This window comes from Macrotis lagotis, chromosome 5 (assembly GCF_037893015.1).
Source record: "Macrotis lagotis isolate mMagLag1 chromosome 5, bilby.v1.9.chrom.fasta, whole genome shotgun sequence".
Taxonomy (NCBI): Eukaryota; Metazoa; Chordata; class Mammalia; order Peramelemorphia; family Peramelidae; genus Macrotis; species Macrotis lagotis.
In genome coordinates this window covers 104904433-104929740 of record NC_133662.1, presented here as the reverse complement: position 1 = coordinate 104929740, position 25308 = coordinate 104904433, and the positions used below count along the sequence as shown (strand labels likewise).

At 32.5% G+C, this 25308-nt stretch overlaps 1 protein-coding gene and 1 long non-coding RNA gene across 2 annotated transcripts in view; both read right to left on the bottom strand.

Moving 5' to 3' along the window:
- The window catches only part of LIN28B (lin-28 homolog B), a 112343-nt gene extending 91505 nt beyond the window's left edge, over nucleotides 1-20838 (bottom strand). Inside the window, exons 1-5 of the mRNA XM_074190029.1 lie at nucleotides 20550-20838; nucleotides 19588-19667; nucleotides 19006-19184; nucleotides 17005-17090; nucleotides 15330-15595 (exon numbers count right to left, since the gene is read on the bottom strand). Coding sequence (XP_074046130.1) covers nucleotides 15330-15595; nucleotides 17005-17090; nucleotides 19006-19184; nucleotides 19588-19667; nucleotides 20550-20838 — 900 coding nt within the window. The remainder of the gene's footprint in view (nucleotides 1-15329; nucleotides 15596-17004; nucleotides 17091-19005; nucleotides 19185-19587; nucleotides 19668-20549) is intronic.
- A 1190-nt stretch (nucleotides 20839-22028) lies between these two features.
- On the bottom strand, nucleotides 22029-25088 carry LOC141487741 (uncharacterized). Its single transcript, XR_012468502.1, has 3 exons — nucleotides 24927-25088; nucleotides 24719-24767; nucleotides 22029-22962 (listed from the first exon to the last, which is right to left on the bottom strand). It is a non-coding gene; the product is annotated as an uncharacterized LOC141487741 (long non-coding RNA).
- Between the last annotated feature and the right edge of the window lie 220 nt (nucleotides 25089-25308).

Below are 25308 nucleotides of genomic sequence, written 5' to 3'. Positions count from 1 at the left end.
ATCTAGTATCAGAAATATGTAAATTTAAGAGAAATTACCTAATTGCTCATACCTTTGGGAATACCTCACTTGCAGAAACCTCTCCTCTTCAGGTTCTTTCAGCCCCTCCTCAGTAGACCAGGGATTAGGGGTAGGGAAAATATCTAGCTGATTAAAGTACTATGCATGGAGATATAATGAAAGATATCTTAAATATTACTTTTTCTATAAACATACATTTCATATCATAAAATACCTCTATGGTAAATACATATTAACTTTGTAATTAAACAATTAATGATGTACTATGAAAAGAATCAAAAAATCACTAGTGGATATCTTTATAGGCATACAGTAATGTAGGAAAAGGAGAATCATCAAGAAATCTTTTTAATCTATTAAAAATTTCCAATACAAATGAAATTATAAATACACAGCTATAAAGTATGCTGTATTGAAAATTTGAAATGTTTAAATGATTAAAGAATATGTATGGCACAAAGGTAGCCATCAATCTAGCTAAGCTTTCCATTGAGTAAGATATTAAAAGACATATCAATTTTGATGAAGTAATCAACACATGCATAAAAATCTTATTTCATTAACATTAATATTGAACTTCTGGTTCAACTATCATTTTCTTGTATTATAGCTGCCATAGTTCTTTTTTTTAAAGAAAGATTTTATTTATTTTGAATTTTACTATTTTCCCCCCATTCTTGCTTCCCTCCTCCCCACCCACCACAGAAGGAAGTCTTTACATTGTTTCCATGGTATACATTGATCTAAGTTGAATGTGATAAGAGAGAAATCATATCCTTAAGGAAGAAAAATAAAGTATAAAAGATTGCAAAATTACATAATAAGATAATGGGTTTTTTTAAATTAAAGGTAAAAGGGCAGCTAGGTGGCGCAGTGGATAGAGAACCAGCCTAGGAGTCAGGACTACCTGGGTTCAAATCCAACCTCACTTAATAATTGCCTAGCCGGGCAGCCTTGGGCAAGCCACTTAACCCCATTGCCTTGAAAAAAAATCTAAAACAAAAATTAAAGGTAAAAGTCTTTGGTCTTTGTTCAAACTCCACAGTTCTTCCTCTGGATACAGATGGTATTCTCCATCGCAGATACTCCAAAATTGTGCCTGATTGTTGCACTGATGGAATGAGCAAGTCCACTAAGGTTGTCCATCACCCCCCCCATGTTGTTTCTGCTCATTTCACTCAGCATCAGTTGATGCAAATCCTTCCAGACTGCCCTGAATTCCCATCCCTCCTGGTTTCTAGAACAATAGTGTTCCATGACATACATATACCAGTCTGTTAAGCCATTCCCCAATTAAAGGACATTTACTTAATTTCCAATTCTTTGCCACCACAAACAGGGCTGCTATGAATATTTTTGTACAAGTAATATTTTTACCCTTTTTTATAATCTCTTCAGAGTATAGACCCAGTAGTGGTATTGCTAGATCAAAGGGTATGCACATTTTTACTGCCCTTTGGGTATAATTCCAAATTGCTCTCCAGAAAGGTTGGATGAGTTCACAGCTCCACCAACAATATATTAGTTTCCCAGATTTCCCACATCCCTTCTAACACTGATCATTGTCCTTTCTGGTCATATTGGCCAGTCTGAGAGTTGTGAGGTGATACCTCAGAGATGCTTTAATTTGCATTTCTCTAATAAGCAGTGATTTAGAGCAATGTTTCATATGACTATGGATTGCTTTGATTTCCTTATCTATAAATTGTCTTTGCATATCCTTTGACCATTTATCAATTGGGGAATGGCTTGTTTTGGGTTTTTTTTTAATTTGACTTCATTCTCTGTATATCTTAGAAATGAGCCCTTTGTCAGAAATACTAGTTGTAAAAATTGTTTTCCATTTTACTACATTTCTTTTGATCTCGTTACAGTGGTTTTGTTTGTGCAAAAGCTTTTTAATTTAATGTAATCAAAATTGTCTAGTTTGTTTTTAATGATGTTCTCCATCTCTTCCTTGGTTATAAACTGCTTCCCTTTCCATAGACCTGACAGGTAAACTATTCCTTGATCTCCCAGGTTGCTTATAATATTTTTTATGTCTAAATCCTATATCCATTTTGATCTTATCTTGATATAGGGTGTGAGGTGTTGGTCTAATCCAAGTTTTTTCCATAAGAACTTCCAATTTTCCCAACCGTTTTTATTGAAGAAAGTTTTTAATCCCAAAGGCTGGACTCTTTGGGTTTATCAAACAGTAGATTACTATAATCATTTCCTGCTATTGTACCTAGTCTATTCCACTGATCCACCACTCTTATTTCTTAGCCAATACCAGACATTTTTGATGATTTATGCTTTATAATAGCTGCCACAATTCTAAAATAAAATAAACTACTTTTTTTAGAGTAAGTGAAAGTATACTCATGGCTTTCCTAGGAAATCAGGGTATCAATTTTCAATCCCTAAATTTTAGATGATGCATATGTTTGGTCCCAAGTATACTACTCAGGAAGATTACCAAAGGAAGCCCCTAAATGCTGAAGGAAATTGTTGGTACTAACTGTTGGACCAAAAGCAGCTCCAGGCAGGCAACAGTACAACTTCAGCCTCTCTTTCACAGGGATAAAAGACAATAGAGGAGAAAATGGGGAGAAAAGGTCTACTGATGAATTGTCTCAATCTCTCTTTAGGATTATTCACAGTAAAGTCAAATTTTTCTTTTCAAAGTGGCAGCAATATCCAGAGGGATTGAAAACACCAGAGAGCTCATTATCCTTTTTGTATCTGTAAAATTAAGGACTTAACTAGATACTCTCTTCAGCTCAAAAATTCTAGGATGAAACCCATTCTTTTCTTACCCACTCTCCTCTATGGCTGGGCTCTTACCATGGCTAAAGACAAGAGTCCAGCTTCCTTCCCCAAAGGGAGCTTTTGCAGCTGCTGGTCTGGGGTGGGGTGAGGTGGAGCAAGGAGGGAGGAGGTGAAGCACTAAGAGTGCAGAGGAGGCCCCACAAAGGAAGTGATAATTACTGGTGGCTGCTCAAGGCAGTGGTGTTAAGTGTAAGGAGAGATGAAAAGTCAGGAAATTCTGACTCTTGGGGGCATCTCCACATATTTAAAATATAAGAAATTTGATGTGTTCTAAAAGAAAAAATTGCAAATTAGAATATAAGACAAACTGACAAAGGATTTATGTCTATTTAAAAACCTATCAATCAACTTTAAAAACAAAAAATGACCTGACAAAAATGAAATAGTATTTTTTATGAATGTAGGTACTTCAGTAGGTTTCAAAATGCATTTTGAATATCAATTTCATTGATATAAAATTCATCGATATAGGAAAACCTATATTCTCTTTGTGAATCTTTAATAGTTACCAAGTTTGGGGAAGGAGTGTGTGGTATTTTTAATCAAGAAAAGAGAAGCAAATTTAATCAGTGCATCACCAACAACTATCTGTTAAGATTCTCTTCACTGATTTATCTTTACAAAATAAGTATTCCCTTTATAAAAGAAGTCATGTTGGCTAGACAAAGTATTCATTAAATTTTCAAATTCAGTTGGCGATTCACTGTAGTCAATTGAAAAATTTCTAATTTCCTAAAATTTTTATTTTCTGGCAAAAAATGTGACATTCATTCATTCATCAGCTTTGTGTTTCACTCATTAAAAATCAATAAAGCAAATGAAAAGATAACATACTCAAATTATTCTACTACTGAAGCAAACCTTCTAAGTTAGACCAAGATAGAATTTAAAAGAAATCATTTGAAAATTTGCCCAAGAGGAGTCCAACCAGAAAAATATAAGGAATTTTTTAAAAGAAAACAAAGATTTTGAAAAACAAACTTTTTCTTTAAAGATTCTTTACTTATAGCTTTTCTAAAGGAAAGCAATTCATTCTAATAACTAATTTTGTAATTATCTAATTTTAAAGATATACAACCACTTGGAAAACAGGTGTTGTATTTCAAAATAAATGTCAATGTTAGAGGATCAGATCCTTAAAATGTGAGTTTCTTTATATGAATAACTAAGCTAGACAAGAGATGAACTACACAAAGATTTGAGAGGTTTAAAATCCTAAGGAGTTTTTGAAATATCTTAAGTGAAATGTAAAGCAATTATTAAAATACTAATTAAAAAATTAAAGATTTAAGCATGGAAAACATGTGTGTAAGTTTCACATATTAATTATCAAAAAGTATAATTTTAATGGCAAAAAGAGGCAAGTGTACTGTATTCCCTAAATGCAACCTACATTTTAAATCATTTTAGTTACTTGCAATAATCAAAGAAAACTTGATATGTAGTATTAAACATGCAGCTGAGAGGTAAAAATATATCTCAATCTTCCTACATATCTTATTATACCTTTTTCACCTTTCAAAATAAAGCATCATGAAAGTAACAATATCACTGTGAAAGTGATCACTGCAATTCATTTTGTCCTTAAAAAAATGAAGTAAAAAAATCCCATTTTATATTGTTATCCTTTTTAAGGATCATTACCTTTAAGATTTAATCAAATATATTATATTTGACTATGACATTTAATAAGCATTATTTTCCATTAAAATAAACTAGAGTGCTTTTAATTGAGAGATAAGAATAAAAATAATTCTGTTTATTTCCATTAATTTTTTTCACATTCTGAAATAATGGAAATATAATCTTTTAAACATTTCTTAATGTTAATTTCTTCACTCAAAAAAAAAAAACCCTGAAAAAATAAGATATAAGACTTTTAGAAATGAATTTTAGAGGGCAAACAATCCAACACCCTCATTTAAGAGTTGAGGAAATAAATGCCTAAGGTATTAAGTGACTTGGCCAAAGTAAAGAAATAATGCAGAGAAGAAGAAAAATGAATTCTTTTCTGAAGTAGTCAATATTTCAGAGATTTTCATCATCTCTTTTTATAGCACCTATAATACCAACACTTTAAAAAGTAAATTTATACAAAAGTATAGCAAAATAAGGCATTTAGAGGTTGATATTTAAAAATTAAAATTAAAGGAATATCCTTAAGAACAACCAAATTTCCAATGTTATTCAAAGTTATCCAAGTTCATAATAAAGTAATAATTTATTGACATAAAGCCTACAATGATAAAAACATATTTTCTTCTCATCCAAACCATCTCTATTATTATAATCAAAACAAAAGTAAAATATGTGGATCCTTAAATTGTCTTTATCTTTCTTTACATGCTATTTTACATGATGTCTTTTTTTTAAACAGCAATGTATTATAAGATTTCTATGTCAGGAGGCAATACCAACTCCATACAATGGAGGTAGGTAAATGGATCCCCTCCCCCATTTTATTTACCATGTGTGTTCTGAGAAAATATGTTACAGTTCAGAAACCTCAAAGATAGAAAGATAGAAAGAGGATGGTGGAAAAAATCTGCAGAAGATTCAGTAGCTACCAGTTTGGGGAGATGTAAAAGATAAGTATTGCTTCAATTGAAAACCTGTTTCAAATTGAACATCTCTAGATTTTTAAAATAATGAGAGTATAGCACTAAATAACACACAGTTAAGTCTTTTAGTGAACAGTCGGATAAATTACATTCATTAGACATTTCAACAACCATTATTTTTATAAATTCAAAATTTTGAAATCTTAACTCATTCTGAAATTCACCTTCAACCCTGTGACTCACTAAAAGGGAAGTCACATGACTGAGGCAATGAAAGAGAATGAACTGTTTTCTTTCCTTTCTTGAAAACCTTTCTACAGGAGAAACAAAAGCTTGGTATTAGCTATCCAAGGCCATTCATGGGTGGGGCCTGCAAGCCAAAAAGCTGTAATGGGTTGAGGTTAATCTTAATGGGGGCCCACTTTAACCTCCTGAATACATCAAAAATGTGAAAACTGCATCCAACCTCCCTACTCCCACCTCCCCAGTTCCACACACTACAGTGGCAGCACTTTCATAAAAACAACTATCATTTTTCAGTGAAGTAAAATTAAAATAGAACATCCTACTGAGACAGACAGCATTCAGAAATTCACAAATAATGTTGCTTCTTTGTTTTGAAGAATCACCTATGGTCATGATGTTAAACACACACACACACACACACACACACACACACACACACACACACACACACACACCCATCCCCCACTCAGCACTACATACACTTCACAAGCTTCTTGAATAAATAGGAGTATCCAGTGTCCAGGGTGATGGGTGGTCCTAAGGTCTTGAACCAGAGCTGTATACTTTATTTGGGATTCAGAGATAAGAACAAAGTGTTGGGTATTTGTTTGAACCAGAGTCCAGAAGAAAAGTATTTATATCTTTTAACAGTGTTTCACATACACATAAGTAAGTATTGCTTCCTGCTTTTTCTAAGTGTTAGCATAAATGTTAGTAAGTAATTCAGGGCTTTTTTTGCATTTCTAATTCAAATTAAGATCCTTTATTTAATCTAGAAAAGACTGATAGAAAAAAAGGAGGAAGGGCATAGTGGTAGAGACTCTTATCCAGAAAGAAGATTTTTTTTCTTACTATAGTAATACTTAACTAAAACTATTTAAAATGTTTAAATAAAACAATATAAAATTCACCAAATGATAATAACAAATCTCAGATACTGAGATCAGGCCATGTAGTAGATATAATCAAAAAAGGCAATGATCATATTTGTTTAAAAGTTAAAGTCATATTCAAAAGACTAAATAAGAATCTTTTGCAAGTAGAGAGGTCATTTATAAATGGCCTGAGGAAGTGATAGGCAATGAATAGCCCTGACCCTGGCTTCCCTAGTTTGATCAAGAGGGCCTGCAACCTGAGCCAAAGGGTGCAAATTCCTCACCATTCAAAATTCTTCAATGGAATGGGGGAGGAAACTCTTTAAGAAGGCATACGTGCAAATCCAATTGTATATAGATTTTGTTTTCCAGTTTTTAAAATGGTAGGGCCTTTTTTTCAGATTTTGTTGAGTTTTAGATTTTGGAAACTTTTAGTTTTAAAATGAGAAGATTTTTCCTTCCTGATTAATACTAAATCAAAGTAATTCATTACTTCTTAAATATCTGACAAAATCAGTTTAAGCATGAGACAATCATTTAATCTAGTTTTAGAAAAGTTGATGAAAAATTAGATTGACTTCTAAGCCTGAAATTTCAGTTGTGTTAACTATTAAAATGGGAAGTTTCCAAGCTTAGGAAAATTGTTTGTTATAATTCAAATCAGACTTACATTTAATCAATGAACTTCTTAAACTGTGAGACACCTTTATTATAAGCTAAATGAAACATATCCTTTACTATGCAGTGTCACACAAAATACATCATCAAGGATATGAGCAAGGAATTTAAGAAAGGAAAATGTTAGATCAAAGAATGAGAAGATTGAAAGCATTATAAAACCATATTTATAATCCATGGTAGACGAGAAAATTGGGGAAGATAGTGGTCAGGAAAGAACACTGGACAACATAAAATCAGTTTGAAAACTTGTAGTAACTTTACACCATGAGAGAGAATAAAATCATACATATATCTTTACTTAATTGGAGAACTAAGCTAGGGAAATTTTTGAAAATTTACCTAAAGATAAATTACATTCAAAATAACAACTATTTCAGGCTAAATAATTACAAACAGGGCTATTGCAATTTTAACAAATCTCTAAAGCAACTAATGAAAAACATTCTATTTAAATGTGTAAAATGTTAAATTAAAGGATTTTAGGTAGATCTAAGGAAAAATCTCAACAAAAACCTTTCAAACTAAATATTTTTCCCCTCAGGGCATACACATGTATACATAATCTTAAAGAAAATTCAGTGCAAACAATAACCTATCTACATGTAGCATGTGTATAAGTAATCATATACTTTACTAGAAAGAAATCATTTCAAATATTTCAATAGTTATTCCTTTTCTTCAATAGTCCTCATCCATTTAACTCCTCCCAAAATTTAATTATAAACAACCTATTAAACTGAACACCAATAAAGAAATTCCTGACATCAGATGTGAATATTAACAAGTCAATTTATACTGTTTACAAAGTTAAGACTGTTTGAAAATAAAGTAAAAATAAGATATTTAAATGAGTAAAACATAAGCAATTAACTTTTTTATGCAATGAAAGAACTTATACTCTGATAATTTCTAGATAATAATGTCCAGGGAAAATTTGGAAAGATATATATGTACATGATTTTCAGATTATAAAGGTTAAAACAAATTTAAGTTAAAATTAAGAAATAACTATTTCATTTAACCCAATGTCAAATTAGAAAATATGGCTTCACCTTCTTTTCCCTCTTCCTGCCTCCTCCCATCACCTACCAAATTATTACAGACAGGTCTAAATTTCATACTTTAATCAAATAACTGTTTAGATTACTAAAAACAACACAGAATAGTTGACATATGGATCTATTTTTGAAAAAAAAGTTGAATCTATTTTCATTGTCCTTAATAATTGTATATGGACAGTCAAGCAATATTATTTAAAGTCACTCTACTTTGGATTAACTCCTACTGATATAAATCCAGGCACTAAAAAATCACCATCATCAAATAGTATTATAGCAATTATCATTAAAATAAAAATATCTTTGGAACAAAATGATTTCCATTGATTTTAGATAATATTCCATGAACAGTTAACATATACAAAATTATCTGGGCAATTCCTTGCTTGTTCAAATTAAAAGTATCTGATGAAAAGTCTAATTCTCAAACATAAGACATATAGCAAAGTCATTTAACTATGGTTTTCCTAAGGCAAAGTTTTTTTTAAATGTTCACTCATTCATTCAAGATATCCTGAAGATGTATTAACCACCATGGTTAGTACTAACCACAGAACCAACCTTTCCTTCAATTAGAAACATACAACATACAGAGCAATTATTTATAAATTTTAATTTACTTAATAGAAACACTTTATAAATTGCCAAATACTTTTACATTAAAAAGAAACAATGATAAGAATATGCTCCTAGTTGTGGTTCTTTCTGAAATATATCTTACTGAACTTTAAGTAAATTAAAACCTTTATTTCTCATTTCATATATAGATATAGATATTCAATAAATACAAGGTTTTTATTGATGAATTGTGAACATTTCTTAAAAATTTATAATGATTATGGAAGTATCTGTTCTTAATTTACTGAAAGCCATTAATCTTGCTATTTGGACATTTTAAATAAAAATTTCTTTAAGAAATGTAAAGTATTTCAGTATCTCTTATTAGCTTGTCATCTTTTAAAATACTCCACAAAATGTACTGCTGAACTTCCTGTTAAAATTCATGCATGCCCTCCAGGCACAAAGATGTGAAAACACAATAATACATTTAAACAATCTACCTGGTGAAATTAATGTTCAGCAAATTAAAAAAAACTTCAATAGCATACCAGATTTTAAAGCATTTCATTTTAGTTTAGTCATTAAGTCTTTCTATCAAATATACATCTTCACTTCCAGTGTATTTGGATGTTGTAATATATAAATTGAAACTTCAGGTTAACCCCACCACTAAAAAAATTACTCAACCTCAAATTAAAAAGTCTTTCATAAACTCCATTCAAATATTTCAGTCATTCCATCACAGGAAGAAGTGAAGTTTTAATAATAAAGAAGAATTTGGTTGCCCATAAAAACAGCAACCTTCAAAAGGAAGGATTAATAAGTTCACCCACATTGTTAGGCACAACTATCAGAGATGTTTCTAACCAACTAGAGTTGACCAAATGTATGTAACCAGAGCTCCAAGATGATTTGGTCAAAAGATGGGTTAAAAATGTTAAACTCTTAAATGTCTGTAAGAAATTTTTGAAATCTTCCATATTTAACAAACAACTATTTAAGTTATTGTCCATTTTAAACTACAGTCTTGGGAAAAAAAACAAAGGAAAAAGGAAAATGTTAAGAGGAGACACAATAAACTTTCTTTAAAGAGTCTCAGTAAGGAAGTCTGAACACTGTAAATTCTCTCTTGTAAACCTAATTCAAAATTAAGGTTTAAAATGAACAAGATTAATTCTTTGTCATTAGATGTACAAAAAATGATGGAAAATATTCCAGTTGGCAAGAGGAGGACCCAATATCTTTATCCCTAAGGTTTGTATTAGTCTATCATTGGTGTTACTTCCCAATATCTTGTTTTAAGTATATGTAAAAGTGACTCTGCTAGTAAAACACAATACATTTTGTTTATAATTCTTTGGAAGACTTGACTAAGCCAATAATCTTTAAGGCTTAAGTAAATTAGGCACTGTACCTAAAGTAGCAAAATGGCTAGCAATAAAGTTTAATTTAAATTTTTTTTAAATTAATTTATTAGGTGTCACTTAGTATGGCTAATATTTATTAATTGTTTCAAAGCACTTAAGAGTCTTATCTAGCACCTACAATGACAAATTTATTCATGGAAAAAACAATACATTTAAATTCTATTACATGAAAGGCAGAAAATTCTAAAAATTGTTAAGGAATATAGTATATTAAGAAAAATAATGACAATAAGAAATTCTTGCAATAAGTATGTCTTCAAAAAATATTTTAACTACCAAACTACCATTACCAAAACATGAATTATTTGCAATATTCAAATGATTGCTGCCCCATCTGTGAAATCAAGTGTTTACATGTATACATATTTATTATTCACATTGTCAATATGAATGCCATATTATTAATAGGCAGAAATATTACAAAGATTTTTTTCAGAAATTATATACTAAAATAATTTTGTAATTTCTTTCTGTCTACATATACTTTTCTAAGCAAAATAATGTAACACAAGATGCTTAAATTTTTCAGAAAATAATCATGGTTTATGATGGGCAATATGTCATCATTCAGAAATCAGTCTTAAAATGGAAAATGAATATACTTAAGATAAAATTCTAATAAGATGATCTTACTCATCTTTGTAAAGTGTAGCATTGTGACTTGCACATAGTAGATCCAACATAAATGATCAAAATGAATTTTAAGCCTAACCAAAAAGAGTAAATATCTTAGTAATACTTGAAGTTACTTTTTATACGAAATATTTCCAAATATTTCCCAACTGAAAAAGTCAATACTCTTGCACATAATTTATCCTATAATCTAAAATATTTTGCTTTTTTAAAAAATTTAGAAATGTAAGTCTCAAATAAAAAATTTAATCCAAGAAAACTCTCCCCCCCTTTCCTCATCTTTTTTCTGTCTTGTATTTCTCTATCTTCACTCTCTTCTCATATATGTGATAGAATATGAGAGTACTTGTATGCTATCTTTATTGTGGTATACTTAAAAAAGGAAAAGAATTACTCTGAAAACACTATTAAGATGAAAGAGATCCTGTGACCCATTGCTTTAAAAACAACAAATCCTACCTCTTCCCCTCAAATTAACAAAACAAAGTTCAAAATGTACATTTTGCTTATAAGTTGGAAGTAATGGCACTTTGAAAATAAACATGTCAAAACTGAAGCAACAGACAGGTCTTCCAGATAACAATATCCACTGGTAGGTTACATTAGGTTATAATGCCCTTTTCTGAATTACTTCTAAAATTTAATCACTATAGAAATTCCCTAAAGTATCATAATTTAAAAGATCCAAGTATTGACATGATTATTTCAGATTCATTCCATGTACAATAGTGGATAATAAATCATTAGAATGAATTCAGATTATCAGTTAGAAAGAATTTTATTTTTTAAATCTTTTAGTTATAAATAATGACAGTCATCAATCATTATAGAGCCCAGATATCTTTTTGGTAAGTTGACTTACAGCACCTTGTTATTTACATATAATGGTTCTGGTGGTTTGTATTTATTATAGTTGATAAATAATAAGAAATAAGGCAGTATTGACATAAAATTGGACAAACATTCATTAAGTTCCTACTATGCAAGGCACTGTGCCAGGTATACAAAGGTAAATGACTATAATTTACAAAGGAACTAAATTCTTTGGAATTTGTGAAATTACCTTGATAAGGATCTTGGTCATAAATCTGCCCTAAGATTCTTACACTGTTATTCCAACAGAATCACAACTGATACATACTCACCTTCAGAGTTTTCAGAATTTTATTTTGACTTATATTAAAAAACTCCTCTAAACTGAATTTCTTTAAAATTCAACATTATGAGGCATTTTTCTTTCAATTAACATGTTATCAATTTATATGATAAAATGATGCGAAGGTTTATGATTTGAATATGCTATTTTAAAAACTTAAATTATGATTTAAGTATGAGGTTAATTAGAACACCAATGCTAACCTGCATATGAAAGCATATATATTCATTGTCAAACATTATACAGTACCCAATTAAATATTAAGATAACAAGAAGGAATTTTCCTTTTTTTAACCAAAAATGTTCAAACAGTTCCCCTCTGCTATTATTTTGATTCTAATAATCTTAATAAACTCAACATTCTAAAGACATGCATAGTGTAGCACCTAATCATAAGTTTCTATGTATATTGATTACATTATATCCCTCTTGAGGAAAGTTGTGCTGCATCCTATGCCATCAATTTTTGCATCCAAAATATTATTTTAAGAACATATAAACACTTTCTCCTTTATTTTGACAAACCATATTACATTTTAGGATTATATTTAAAATAAGAGAAGTGTGCTTTGGGAGGCATTTTTGTTTATTATTTTCATTACTGTAAAGACCCAATCCCACTAATAATTTATAAAACCCTCAGATCCAAGCTTTTCAAGGAGCACAGTCAGACGATATTCAGAAAATCTACAAACCCCCTACACCAAAGCCATTTCTGAGGATTTAACAAAATTTCAATGATAGCTCTTAATTAATTTGAGTAAATATCAGTTAAGCTGAGTGTTCTTAATTGTCCAAGTCATTTAAAAGAAAAACCCAAACTATAAAAACATTTTTATAATTTCCATGTATTTGTTATGTTTGCAGAAAATTATACTTCCAAGAATCTTAGAAATGGTATACTATTTTAAAAATATATTTTAAATGTTGAAAAGAAATTGTCCCCAAATTACCATAAATTATATCAATGTATTCTAACATCTCAGTATGCCTCCATATGAATATTCAAGTAGTTACTGTACACTCTCAAATTTAAAGACTTATGTTCTTCATAGTGGCCCTGTCAAAGTTAAAAACCAGTAGGGCTTTTGGCTCTTTCAAAACAGTCATATGATTTACACTCTACCTATATAAATAGAATACTCTTTCCCAACACAGGTTAGGAAACATGGATTCAAGAAGAGAAGGTAAAGCTATGCTAAGTACCATAGAGCAAACATTCCAAAAACTGAACTAGTAAAATTATTAAAAGTCTAAAATATTAAACATTAAAATATTATCATCAGTTTCATACTAGTTATAAAATTGCTGAGGTCTATATTATATATATATATATATTATAATAGGCCTGTATAGAAAGACTTCAAATTATATATTCATATAATTGCAAGAATTTACATATGTAACAGTTATTCTAAATGTTTAAATTTCATTTAGAGAAATACATACATCTGAAAGTCAACTTATTGCTAAAGACCATTAAAACTACTGAGGTGCTATACTATGTCTTTATAAGCCTTTTCAGAAGTTTTAAAATTCTAAATATGATATATTTAACCATTATTTCAAATTATAACCATTATGTACTTTAAACTTGGGTGTTGTATGATTTAAGATTTCTGACATAAAAGGTTACAATACAGACATACATACATATATAGTTTTAAAGGGGACAACAGAAAGCAAAATTATATAAAGGTATGATTAGCAAAAGAGATTTTTTTCATTTATCTATAAAGCAAATTTATGAGATCGTAAAGAACAATTTAACAACCTAAATAAGGTTAAAAGGGGGGTGCAGTAGAAAAAGACTGATGTCAGTGATTTTAGTATCTCATTCTTGGATTTTAAAAAACCCACAAACCAAAAAGGATGGCTTCATTTCCACATATTGGACAGGAAGCATAAAATCAAGTAGCTTGTATATGAACTCATAATATATTTATGTATATAAATCCTCCTTCCCTTCACAGTTTATGCTTATCCTTCCACATGTAAACAGACAATAATGATGCCCAGACCTTTTGAAAGGGAAAAATGCTACAGAGTGAAATCAAGAAGCTTGCAGGGACCATAAAACTACAGAGCAAAACAAAATCTTTTCTTATACCCTTAAGTGCTTATCTTCTTCATTTCAACTAAATGCACATTTTCTTGAAAAAATAGAATGTTATTACAAATGTGCAACATAGTAAACACATATATGCATAATGTACCTATATATAAGAATATATGCATATGTAAATAAATTTCATACACAAGAAACTAAACATTTTTAGAATATATATTCTAACAGGGTTTGAAGGTTTGAGTAAGAAGAGCAACATATATTATTAATAAAAATGTTTTCAATTATTTTTGCTTACACAGCAAAACAGAAAAAAATCAAGTTCCGGTCCCCTCCCCCTTCTTCTGTAAGTGCTTCTTTCTATACTTTCAAGGAAATGTTTTTTTAAAAGGTATTTAGTAAAGCTTGTGATTTTGTGAATATTACTGTTTCGACATTGCAATTACAATATTATGGTAGAATAAATTTTTATTTTTGAGACAAAATGACTTTCTGGTTCTTTCTGGTTGAGATTTTTTTTAAAAATGGAAAAAAAATTATGTATAGATAGATATTGACTTTAAGACACAGCCTGGTCCATTTTAAACGTACAAAATAGAACCGCCTCTGGCCACATGCTTTTTTGAGTTTCTTCCCTTAAAGGGACAGTACCTTGGATCCATTATTTCCTACACTCAGCAGATAACAAAAATGCTACGGTACAAACTCTTTCCCTGCATACACTTCCTCAAAATTATTGCTTAATATGGAGTGTACAGTTAAATGTTATTATAATATCAAATACATGCATAAGATATATTGGCTGATTTAGACCCAACATATACCTAAATTTTGGGGAGGGGAGAAAAGATCTTTAGCTAGAGAATAGAGGTGGCTAAAAGAGAACCTGTAGAAAAGCAAGGACTATTTCCTTATATAACCTCAGAAGTGAACTGGCATTTTATTTGTTCATCCGGTTTTTTTTTACATTAACCCCTTTAAGGGAAGTCATTATTAATCTTAAAAATTTCATAATCATAAATTTCAAAGATTCAGTATTCCTTTGCAAGAGATGACTCTCAAGTATAGTTGCACCAAAGCCCATAAAATCTACCCGGTTTCATCGGCGAATATAGTTCACAAGGCTTAAAATAATAGAACTGCATCTGCTTCTGTTCACCTAACAACTGCGAAATTAACCCAAAGAGGGAAAATGGAAAGGAAAAAAAACACAAAAGGTTGCTCTTACTTGGTGTACAAACACATCGACTGGAACTTCCAAGGGGCTTCCCTCTCGGTTTATCATGGAGATGAATCCAAATCCCATTCGCACGTTGAACCATTTGCAGTGGCCTGTTCCGTGCAAAACCTGGGATTCCTCTTCTTCCTGCTCCTGCAGCTTCCCGGGTTCGTCTCCACCACCTTTACTTGCCCCCCCTTTGATGGAAGACGACAAAACACATGGAATTACTACAATGATACCACACGTCCATATATTACAATATAAGGAGAAAGCTTTAAGAGAGTGGGAGAGAAAAACTTTATAAAATCTTTTGAATCATATTTTCTAGAAATAAGTAGTCATTTAAAAGGGGGGACCTGCAATGCTCTACAGATCAGACCAGCGCCCACGTTTCTGTACATACGTGTATTTTTTCATTTAATTCCATCTTTCAGCCACAGCATTACCACTACAGCACACAAGAATATAGTTAAGTTTAATAGTGATTCCATTTTCAAAGGGAAATGTTCAACGAAACTATTCTCTTTACAGGGCGCGGAGAGGAAAGAGAAACGGGGAAGATTGCTTAACTATTAGTGATTGCACAAGCGATAGTACTGGAACGAGGATTATTTAGGAACGTGCATCTCCTATGAATTAATCTTCGATTAAAGTTAGGAAGGAATAGGGGGAAGAGAGCAGGTGTATAAACGTTTTCTCGGGTGCACCAACTGAAACTGTGCTTAATCACACCCGAACAATTCAAACAATAGCCCCCAGAAAGCTTTTCAAGTTGTGAATCGGTGTGGGCGGTACAAAACATTTTTGGAGATCTATAACAATAGGTTTGCAGAAAGCCCCCCCAAGAGAGATCAGAAGGGGGGGGTGAAGTAAATGCATAGTAATGGAGCAAAAGGGTGGGGGGGACAGGCAGGCAAGAGTGAAGGTGGGGGAGGGGAAGAGAGAGGAAGAGGAAAAAATCATAGTAAAACAATAGAAAAGAAAATTAACCTTCGGCCATGTTGCCCCACGGGCCCTCTGCTCCAAACTCGTGAGATGAAAACTTTCCCTTTGGAACGAAGTGATCTTCTGCATCAGTCTAACATCTTGATTTTGAGCGATCACAAATTTAGCTCGCATGGTCTAATGTGCTTTCCCTCTTTTGATTTTTTCCCCCTTCTCTCTCCCTCAGTTTCTGGCCCCCTGAGCACACGTGACTTTGTCAATTACATGCTTTCTTGCTACTAATTTCACATCGGATCCTTAAGGGGTTGGCAAGAGGAAGAGATAACCAATCGCCATTTCATCTATGCTGACATCAAAATAATTTATGAATGAACAAGGACTCAAACATGTTATCTTACGGATTATTGGGAACACTGCTTTTCGGCAAATCAGGAGACTGATTCTGTGCATCTTATTCAAACATAATTCAGGTTCCTTGGGATTCATCTATTTAGGCAAATACTGTGGCCAGACATTTGTACATGCATGCCACAGATAGACTGGGATTTATAAAAGTTTCTTTTAAAAAAAAAGCCACCAGCCACACGCATTTGAATGCATGGAAATTACACAATGGAACTGATGTTACATTTTTCTATCTTCCAGCTATAATAGCTTGGAGCAAGCATGGTTAAGTTATTTCATGGTTTAAGTCAGTTTAAAAAGGGAAAAATACAATTCTTCAGAATCTAATTACGCCAAATTACATTTCCACGATAACTCGGGGCATAGTATATAAACCTCAACCAGTACACAAAGTCGTACGATTCCCTGTCTTTGATTCTGCGGAATAATTTCAAATTAAAATTAAAAGTCAACTAGAAACTTGATATCATCTTAAGACTGTCAAAACGTGTAGAGGTTTGGCATTTCATAACATTTTCGGAGGGGATGAGTGAGAAATTGTATTACACTTCACAGGTTTCTCCGCCATCTCTTTCCGGGGGAGGAGATGTGATTAATGACTTCCTAAATAAGAGCCTAGTTTTCGAGCCTAGAATAAGAGTGAACCTCAATCAGCGGCGATTGTTCCCCAGGAGCAAAAAGGAGGAGGGAAGGGAGGAGGGGAGAGAAGAAGGGAGGGGAGAAGAAAGGGGGAGGGGAAAGGGAACGAAGGGGAGGAGTGGAAAAGGGGAAGGGAGGAGGGGAAGACTGTATGAAGAAAGGAGAAGGGAGGTGGAATGAGCTGGAGAAAGAAGAAAGTGGAGATAGGAGGAGCAATAGGAAGAAGGTAATTAGGTATAATATTGGCCCAGACACTAATATTTTAAAGCTGCACCATTATTGGTAGAGTCAAATAGATGAACAATTTCTAACGGATCTGGTGGCCTCCCACTTAATGTAATTCCCTCTCAAACGTTGGACCTTTTTATCTTGCTTCAGCAATTGAAATGGTTTGATTACATGATTCTGGTATCAATACTATTGCATTTATGGAATATTATGTAAGGACTTCAGACATGATTTCCCTAATATTTGTTTCATTTAAAACGGAAAATGTTTCCCGTTTATGAATATCAAAAATAAAGGACAGCCAATTCTCTGCTTCCCCACCCCACCCCCATTTTCTTAGATAAGCAGTTTACACAAAAACTAGATACTACTTCCCTTCAATAAGCTCCAGTCCTCCCCTCCCCCACCATACCCAGGCCTCTCCTCTACCTCTTAACCCACCCTTCTCAACCTAAAGCACACTCCCAACCCAAGCTTAGTTTAGCACATGCTAAAAATGAACATATAGTCAATGAGACACTGAAAAATCTATATTGGATTCCCATTACATCCTTCTGTCCTATTTAGAAGACAAAAATGTGTGGCAATCTGTCTAGATCTGAAATAAAGAGGGTTTTTTTCCCCCTAAACTGTAAGTAATTTTCAGTTGTTTTTTTTGGGGGGGGGGGGAGTGGCGTCAATCGGTCTGACCAGTTTAGGAAGGTTCAGTTGCTTGGTTTACTTTTTCATTGTTTCTTAGGATAAAGTACAAATCTTTCTCTTATGGGGCTTGGGGAGTAGGGTAACAATGAGTCAGCTGGTGTAAGAGCTAAAAAGGAACTAACTGCATAAAAATACAAGCAATCTGGCAAGGGAAACAAGGTTTAAATTTTTATTTTTCTGTGATTTCTCAAACTAAACACTATTTAAACAATGAAAGTCCTTATATTAAATGCTGTAATTTGATTTATACATAACCTGGTCTGTACATAATAAATGAGTTATACATCACAAATACTATTTGACATGAAAACATTTTGTATTCTATAAAATTAAAAATTCGATTCTTTAAACTACCAGGTTGTCAAAAATTTAAGAAACAACTTTCTTTGAAAAAAAATCGATAGGAAAATGCCCAAAATATTTCTGCCAAAGTAATTTAGATTTGAGTTTAAAAGTGGCATAAATGTAATCTTTGTTTTAAAAAGGTCTATCCTATAATACAAAGAGTTTTGTTGAACATACATTTATCTTAAAACCCTGGTTTTATGGAGATTAAAAACCCTCATATGTTATGTAATCTAGTAATATTTCTAGGCAGAACTTAAATTATTTCCTAATACTCAGATGTCTGATTCCTTTGTTTTTAGTTGTTTCATGAAATTCAATTTGCTAAGTGGGGGGGAAAAATAAAGACAAGGCTAAAATTAGCTAAGAAAAGACTACAATCACCAGACAGCTGAAGCACGTTTAATGCTATAGTTACAAGATACACGAACTTGCCCTGATTTGGGGGCCTCCAGTATTAGTGGAATTAAGGTAAGGTTCACTGGACTGGTCACTGGTGTCAGATGTTATCGACTCATTCATTTCCTGAGAGGGACATCGGCCTTTCAAGTTGTGTAGACCTAGAGCTCTTTCCAACTGGGAACTCTCAGAAACCCTCTAAAATTCATTCACAAAGATTTGAAGGCAAATACACATACATACCTTTTAAGACGCCCACATAGAAAAGAAACAGGGCTGGGAAATAAATAAAGTATCACTGCCCCATTTCATGCTGCCGGCAAAGTCGCTGTCACTGACATCGATTTATTCTCTTGCCCCACCCCCAAAGAAATCTTCTGAGAAAAATCATTTTTATAAATTGAACACAATCTCTTGATGCTCATAGGGGGCTTCTCTGGCATGAAAACCCTCTACAACTCGACTTGAGTGCTTTCCAAATTGTCATCTTCCTGCAGTCTGCTGGTTTTAATTTTTTTTTCATTTCCGACTAATTTTAATACCTTAAAGAACTCGAATTTTGACTCAAAACGCATGTTTTCTATCTGAGAGAGGCAAATACTTTGTTAGCTTGATTTATCGCAGTTCTTTCAAAATCCTTTGAAATGAGATCAAGTAAGCTACCTAGGAATCGTCGACGTGCTTTTTAAAAATTACAATGTAATAAAACACAAAGTGGGTTCTGAGTTTTGGTTATCCCGATTATTTGGTATCTCCATTGAAAAGAAGCGGCAGTGTATTTTCTCAAAGTATTCCAGCTGTTTTTTTTTTGTTTTGTTTTGTGTTTTGCAATAATGGTGCTGGCAGCCGAAAGAGGTACCACTGCTCAGTCATTACTTTCAACTCTTACTCAGGCGCACTGTGACTTCTATTATAGACAGAAACAATGCTTCGGTTCTTCTTAAAACTAGGGGGAGGGGCTGCAGCCCTCCTGTTAATAACTCCACCGGTTTTATCCTCCCTCAGAATAAAATCCCGTGTTTGCAGCCAATAGTTCATTGCTCTACCCGGTACTTCACCCTCGAATCTTTCCCATTCAGAATGACGGAGAAGATCCCCCGGGGTCAAAGAAATCCACAGCCAAGAGGGGCAGGTTGACTTGCACTCTTCCAACACCTCTAGCACCGGCTACTTCCTCTCCCCTTTCTCTCTAGCTTCCACCTTTTCCTTTTTTCATCAGCCCAACCTTGCCTCACTAGATGTTGAGCCGTTCCCAACAATACTCCAAAGCTTCCTTCTCAAGAATTACTAGTGATCATTTCTCACTAATTAAACGACTTTCACATTTGGCCTCTTGCCCCTGCCCAGATGTACTTCTAAAAAAACCAAGACCAAACAAAAGAGTCCTTCTCTCCCTCCAGCCCCGCCCCCACCCACAATCATTGAGCAGAATTTACTGCTTTTGCTCTATCTTGAGGTGTTCATCACCTAAAACCGGATCCCTTTATTCCTGAAATCCCGGGATGAACACTGACACTTTAAGAAACCAGCCCTAAGGTAAGAAAGGCCAGGGAGATTAGTTACAGTAACAAGGAAAGAATTCCTCAGCAATGCCAAGAATGAGAATGTCTGAACTAGGAGAACTGATACGGAATGAATCTCTACGAAAATCATTTTGAAGTCTAAATACCACTTTATGTGTTTGGGAGTTGATGTAAAAAAAAAAAGCGTCGGGAGGAAAGGAGGTGGAAGAGGGGAGAGGAAGCAGTGATGTTCTCGTTAAGGAGAGCCAGTCTTCCTGCGGCGTGATCTTTTCCCGCCTAAATGACGCCACAGTCAAAGTGTCCCTCCGGTAAACTCTTCCCTTCCCCATCTCCCTTACCCCAGTGAGCATTTCGTGGGATTTCTGAGCAGTCAACCCCTTTGGAGAACCTAGCAATCATGAAACCAAGTAAACGGAGTCACCAAAGGAGAGGAGGAATCCAAGGGCACCGTTTCTCCCATCAGTTTATTTGTTATGGCAAAATTTCGTTGTGTTGACTTTTTAATTTTCTTTTCTGGAAGCTGAATATTTAAATGTATCAATAACAATTTGTCTAAACTAGAAATTTTAACATACTAGGAAGAAAAAACTTAAAACAATTTTTCTCAATTCTCCATATATAACCCGATTCAGTGGTAAAAATGTATTCCATTTGAACTGTTTTAAGTCTAAATATCCTTTCTCTCTCTCTCTCTCTCTCTCTCTCTCTCTCACACACACACACACACACACACACACACACACACACACACACACACACACATATGTATTGAAGGAAGAGGTCCTGAGATCCTTTTTTTTGTATGTAAAGAGTATTTGGCTTCAATAAATTTCATTAAATATCAAAAATAAATTAAGCAAAAAAAGAAAATTGAATCCCTAAAAACCTCATGTCAATTGTGATTATTCTATTGCTTTTTCTCTTAGAACCAAGTGGAGAAATAAATATCTGTGGGGGTTTTTTCCCTCAAAATTTCCAGAACAAAAATAAATTCAAAAATATCTAATTTAAAATTTGAATTGTTTAAAGCTCAATAATGGATTAACTTCAAATGGGGAAGAATAACACAAGAAAAAAGCTTTGCATTATATTCCAGATTTCTTTACTTTTATTATTCTGAACAGACCAACATGATTTAGAAGTATTCTAGGTTAAGTGTATTTTTTCATACAATTTTTCTCGACTTGAATGCTAATTTGAGACATTTTTATATCCTGTGATTACTAATTATTCTTTTTTGAAAATATTAATTCTGTAGAAATTAATAACTAAATGTGCAATTAATCTATGTTACCAATGAAAATTAAGGGAAATAAAATAATCATATTTCCCTTCTAAAGACAATGAGACTCATCTTTTAAACTTAAGTATTTCCATATAAAATATAATTATTTGAAAGAAACAATCTGACAGTAATAACTTTTAGACAAATTTTAATGGATATAATAGCTAATGGATTATGTTCATTATTTTTACATTTACATATATTCAAAACAAGTTGAAAAGTTCTTAGGGGAGAAACAGAAAATAAGAGAAAAACATTACCTCCATTAATGAAGACCTTAAGAAACATGAAAGAAGCTTGATTTAGTTAAAAGAGACTGAAAATTGAGTGATGACCTAAATTCTAATCCTATTTACTGCATAATTTTTTTGTTAAATCAATGAACTTTTCTGGACTTCAGTATATCACCATCTATAAAAACGAATTGTGATTCTAAATTTCTTTTTTCATCTCCAAAATTCTATTGTTTTAATATTTCTAGAAATACAGGATGTAGCCTAATACATTAACGACTTAGGCTATAAGTTTTATTAGCAACATATTCTGATGAGTACTTTAAAAGATTGTCTAGAAATCTCACATAGAATACTTGTTATCTACTTTCTTCATGAGTCATATAACATCTTATTAAATTTCACTAAATATATGGTAAATATGTGGTAAATTTCACAAAAGTCTATGATTTTTTCCACTCAGAATTTTCAGGAGAGCAAACAATAAAGCAAAAGCATCTTATGAATTAAAAACATATGCTCTTTCAAATCTTTTATTTCCATGATGATTTATCATGGTAACACCATTATCAGAGGATATATAAACAAAAAGGTTTAAATCCTATCATCTTTTCAAGAAGGAAAAGACATATTTCTATCAATCACTCTATTCTAATACATTATCAACACCTAAAATTATTATAATTTGTACTCATTTATTCAGCTTTGCTAATTAATTTGATAATCAACCAAGGGAACTAGTACAAGAGATACCTCCTTTTAATTGCACTTATGTTTCTTTCACACCCTGCTGACCCACAACATTAATATTTATGGATGGAAGAAATAGACCTGAGTGATGTGGACAAAAATGACACAAATTCATCAAGCTGTTTCATCATAAACTGAAATTTCTTACATGTGAATAAGAATCATGTTCTTTTTTCTTATGATTTCTGGAACACAAATAAGCATTTATATAGCACTTTAAAGTTTGCAAAGTATATATTCCTCACAACAATACTATAAGATTATTATTATCCCCATTTTATAGATGAGGCAACTGAGGTTTTAAGAAGTTCAAGTGACTTGCTTATTATTAGCACATAAATAGTAGTAAGAATTCAAGCAAGCATTTAATAAACTCAGGCTCCTAACTTTAGTCAAGTATTTTTTGCACTACCACATAATGCTTCTCAAAATGAGAAAATTTATCACAAAAATCAAAACTTTATGATTTGCCCCTGCCTAATCATAATCAAAAGTACAGAATCTTTTTAAATTACCTATTATTTCCCAATGAAATTATTTTTAAGAACATGGATTCTTAAAGAGAAAATATTCTTTTGCTTTGCTCTGCTTCTCAGAATTTCTAGTATACCAGTAAGGGAGGCTCTTCCTTCAGTCATTAGTAATTTCTCTCAATCCAACAAAGCAACAATAAAAAATTTATTTTATACCTATTCTACATTTATTTCTCAGAATACATGTTGTCACACCCCAGAATGTAATAAGGTCCATGAGAGTTAAAGCCTATTTCTAGCTGATCTTTGCATTCCCAGCACCCAACACACATTCTAGTATACAGTAGATGCTTAACAAATTCTTGAGGGACTTCCTTGAATAATTTTCAGAACATTTACTTAAAAATACATTTTTTAAAAATTAAGTCACATTTTCTAATTCACATTTCTAATTTCATTACACAGAGAATGGTAATGCAAAGAGCACTGGTCTTGTAGTTGAAAGGCCTGGATTCAAGATCTGCCTCTGCCACCTAGTAGCTGAATTTTACAGAGAAGGCACTTAATTCCTTTGAATTTCAATGTTCTCATCCATGGGACAAATGTAATAACAATACTGACATCTTCTACCTTAAAGTATTGGCCTGAGAGAAGTGCTTTTCTTATGCTTTAAAGTCCTACATAAATGTGAGATATTGAATGCTTGCTTTCCCAAGAAAAATGCTTCCTTAGATACATTAATATTTTGAATATCTATCTTTAAGTCTATATAGGTAAAATAGCTTGGCAACAGGAATGCCCATTTTCAAAATTAGTTAAGGAGTAACCTGTTCAAAGGCTAGGAGAGCCAGTAGATTGACCAATTTCATTGTGAGCATTTACACCTTGGAAATCTGCAATTGCTACAAATCAGGGCTTGATTTGTTTTTAGATTTGATCAAGTTATGATAAAATGTCAGTCATGTCCATTAAACTTAAAGGTATGAAGAAGGTACATTCCCTCCCCCCAGCTGGTTGTTAAATATTAATCAGTAACCCCCCACCCACCTCCGTTCCATCTATCTCTGAAGTTGTTTTTTTTTTTTAATCTCTGAAGTTTTTAAGAGATGGTAATTCCATTCCTATATATGCTATGAAATCTGAGTACAAGTAGTTATCACAAACTTTAGAGCTAGTCAGAATCTCAGAAATTACTCTTATCAAATCCTTCATTTTAGGGAAACAGAGAAGCTAAGAGCCTTACTAAGGGTCACACAGAAAGTAAATTTAGATGAGACTATATTTAAACCAGTAACTGGGACTTCCAACCTAGTATTCTCTTCCTACTACACAATTCTAGAAATAGTGCCTATTATAATATGGGAAATCCTGAGGAAAGAGAAATACTGAAAGTTGTAAGATCTGTGCTTCCAGTTGGTGAAAAAATTCAGCTAAGTAAAACATTGGAAAACAAACAAATAAAACTAACCTGGGCTTGAAGGAACCTTCTTAAATGACCTCATCATCTTCTGAGGAACCTGGAATTAGAGAGTTCAAGTCAGAACTTTATTCATTCTACCAGAGCACCCTATTTAATTGCCTCTTCCCCAACTTAACGGCTCATTATAAGGCCATAAAATGGCAAGGCTTTGACTCTGTGAAGTGACCTGTAAACTTTTTAACTGTTTAAAACTTACCTAGCTCATCAAATCCACAATTAGATAACCAATTGGTATAACAATCAAACTGGGAATGCAGCACCTTGCCTTGCCTTTTCCTCTTAAAGAGCTTTATGTAAACAAGGTCCTTTAATTTGGTTTTTATTTTATTAGCATCATACAATTAATGATGTGGTCAAAAGATAGGTTTCCTGAAAAATAAAAAAAAAGTTCTCTTCCTATTTACTAATAAAGACTTATTTAATTATAAACAATAGTTCAGTTACTCAAAAGTTCAGTATGTAAGTGATTTAACAGAAGGGCTGACAGTCATTTAGAGTTTGCAAAAAACTTTTAATTAAATTTCTGATTTAAACTTCACTATACCAAATTGGTGTTTGTACTATAGCTTTTATTTTTT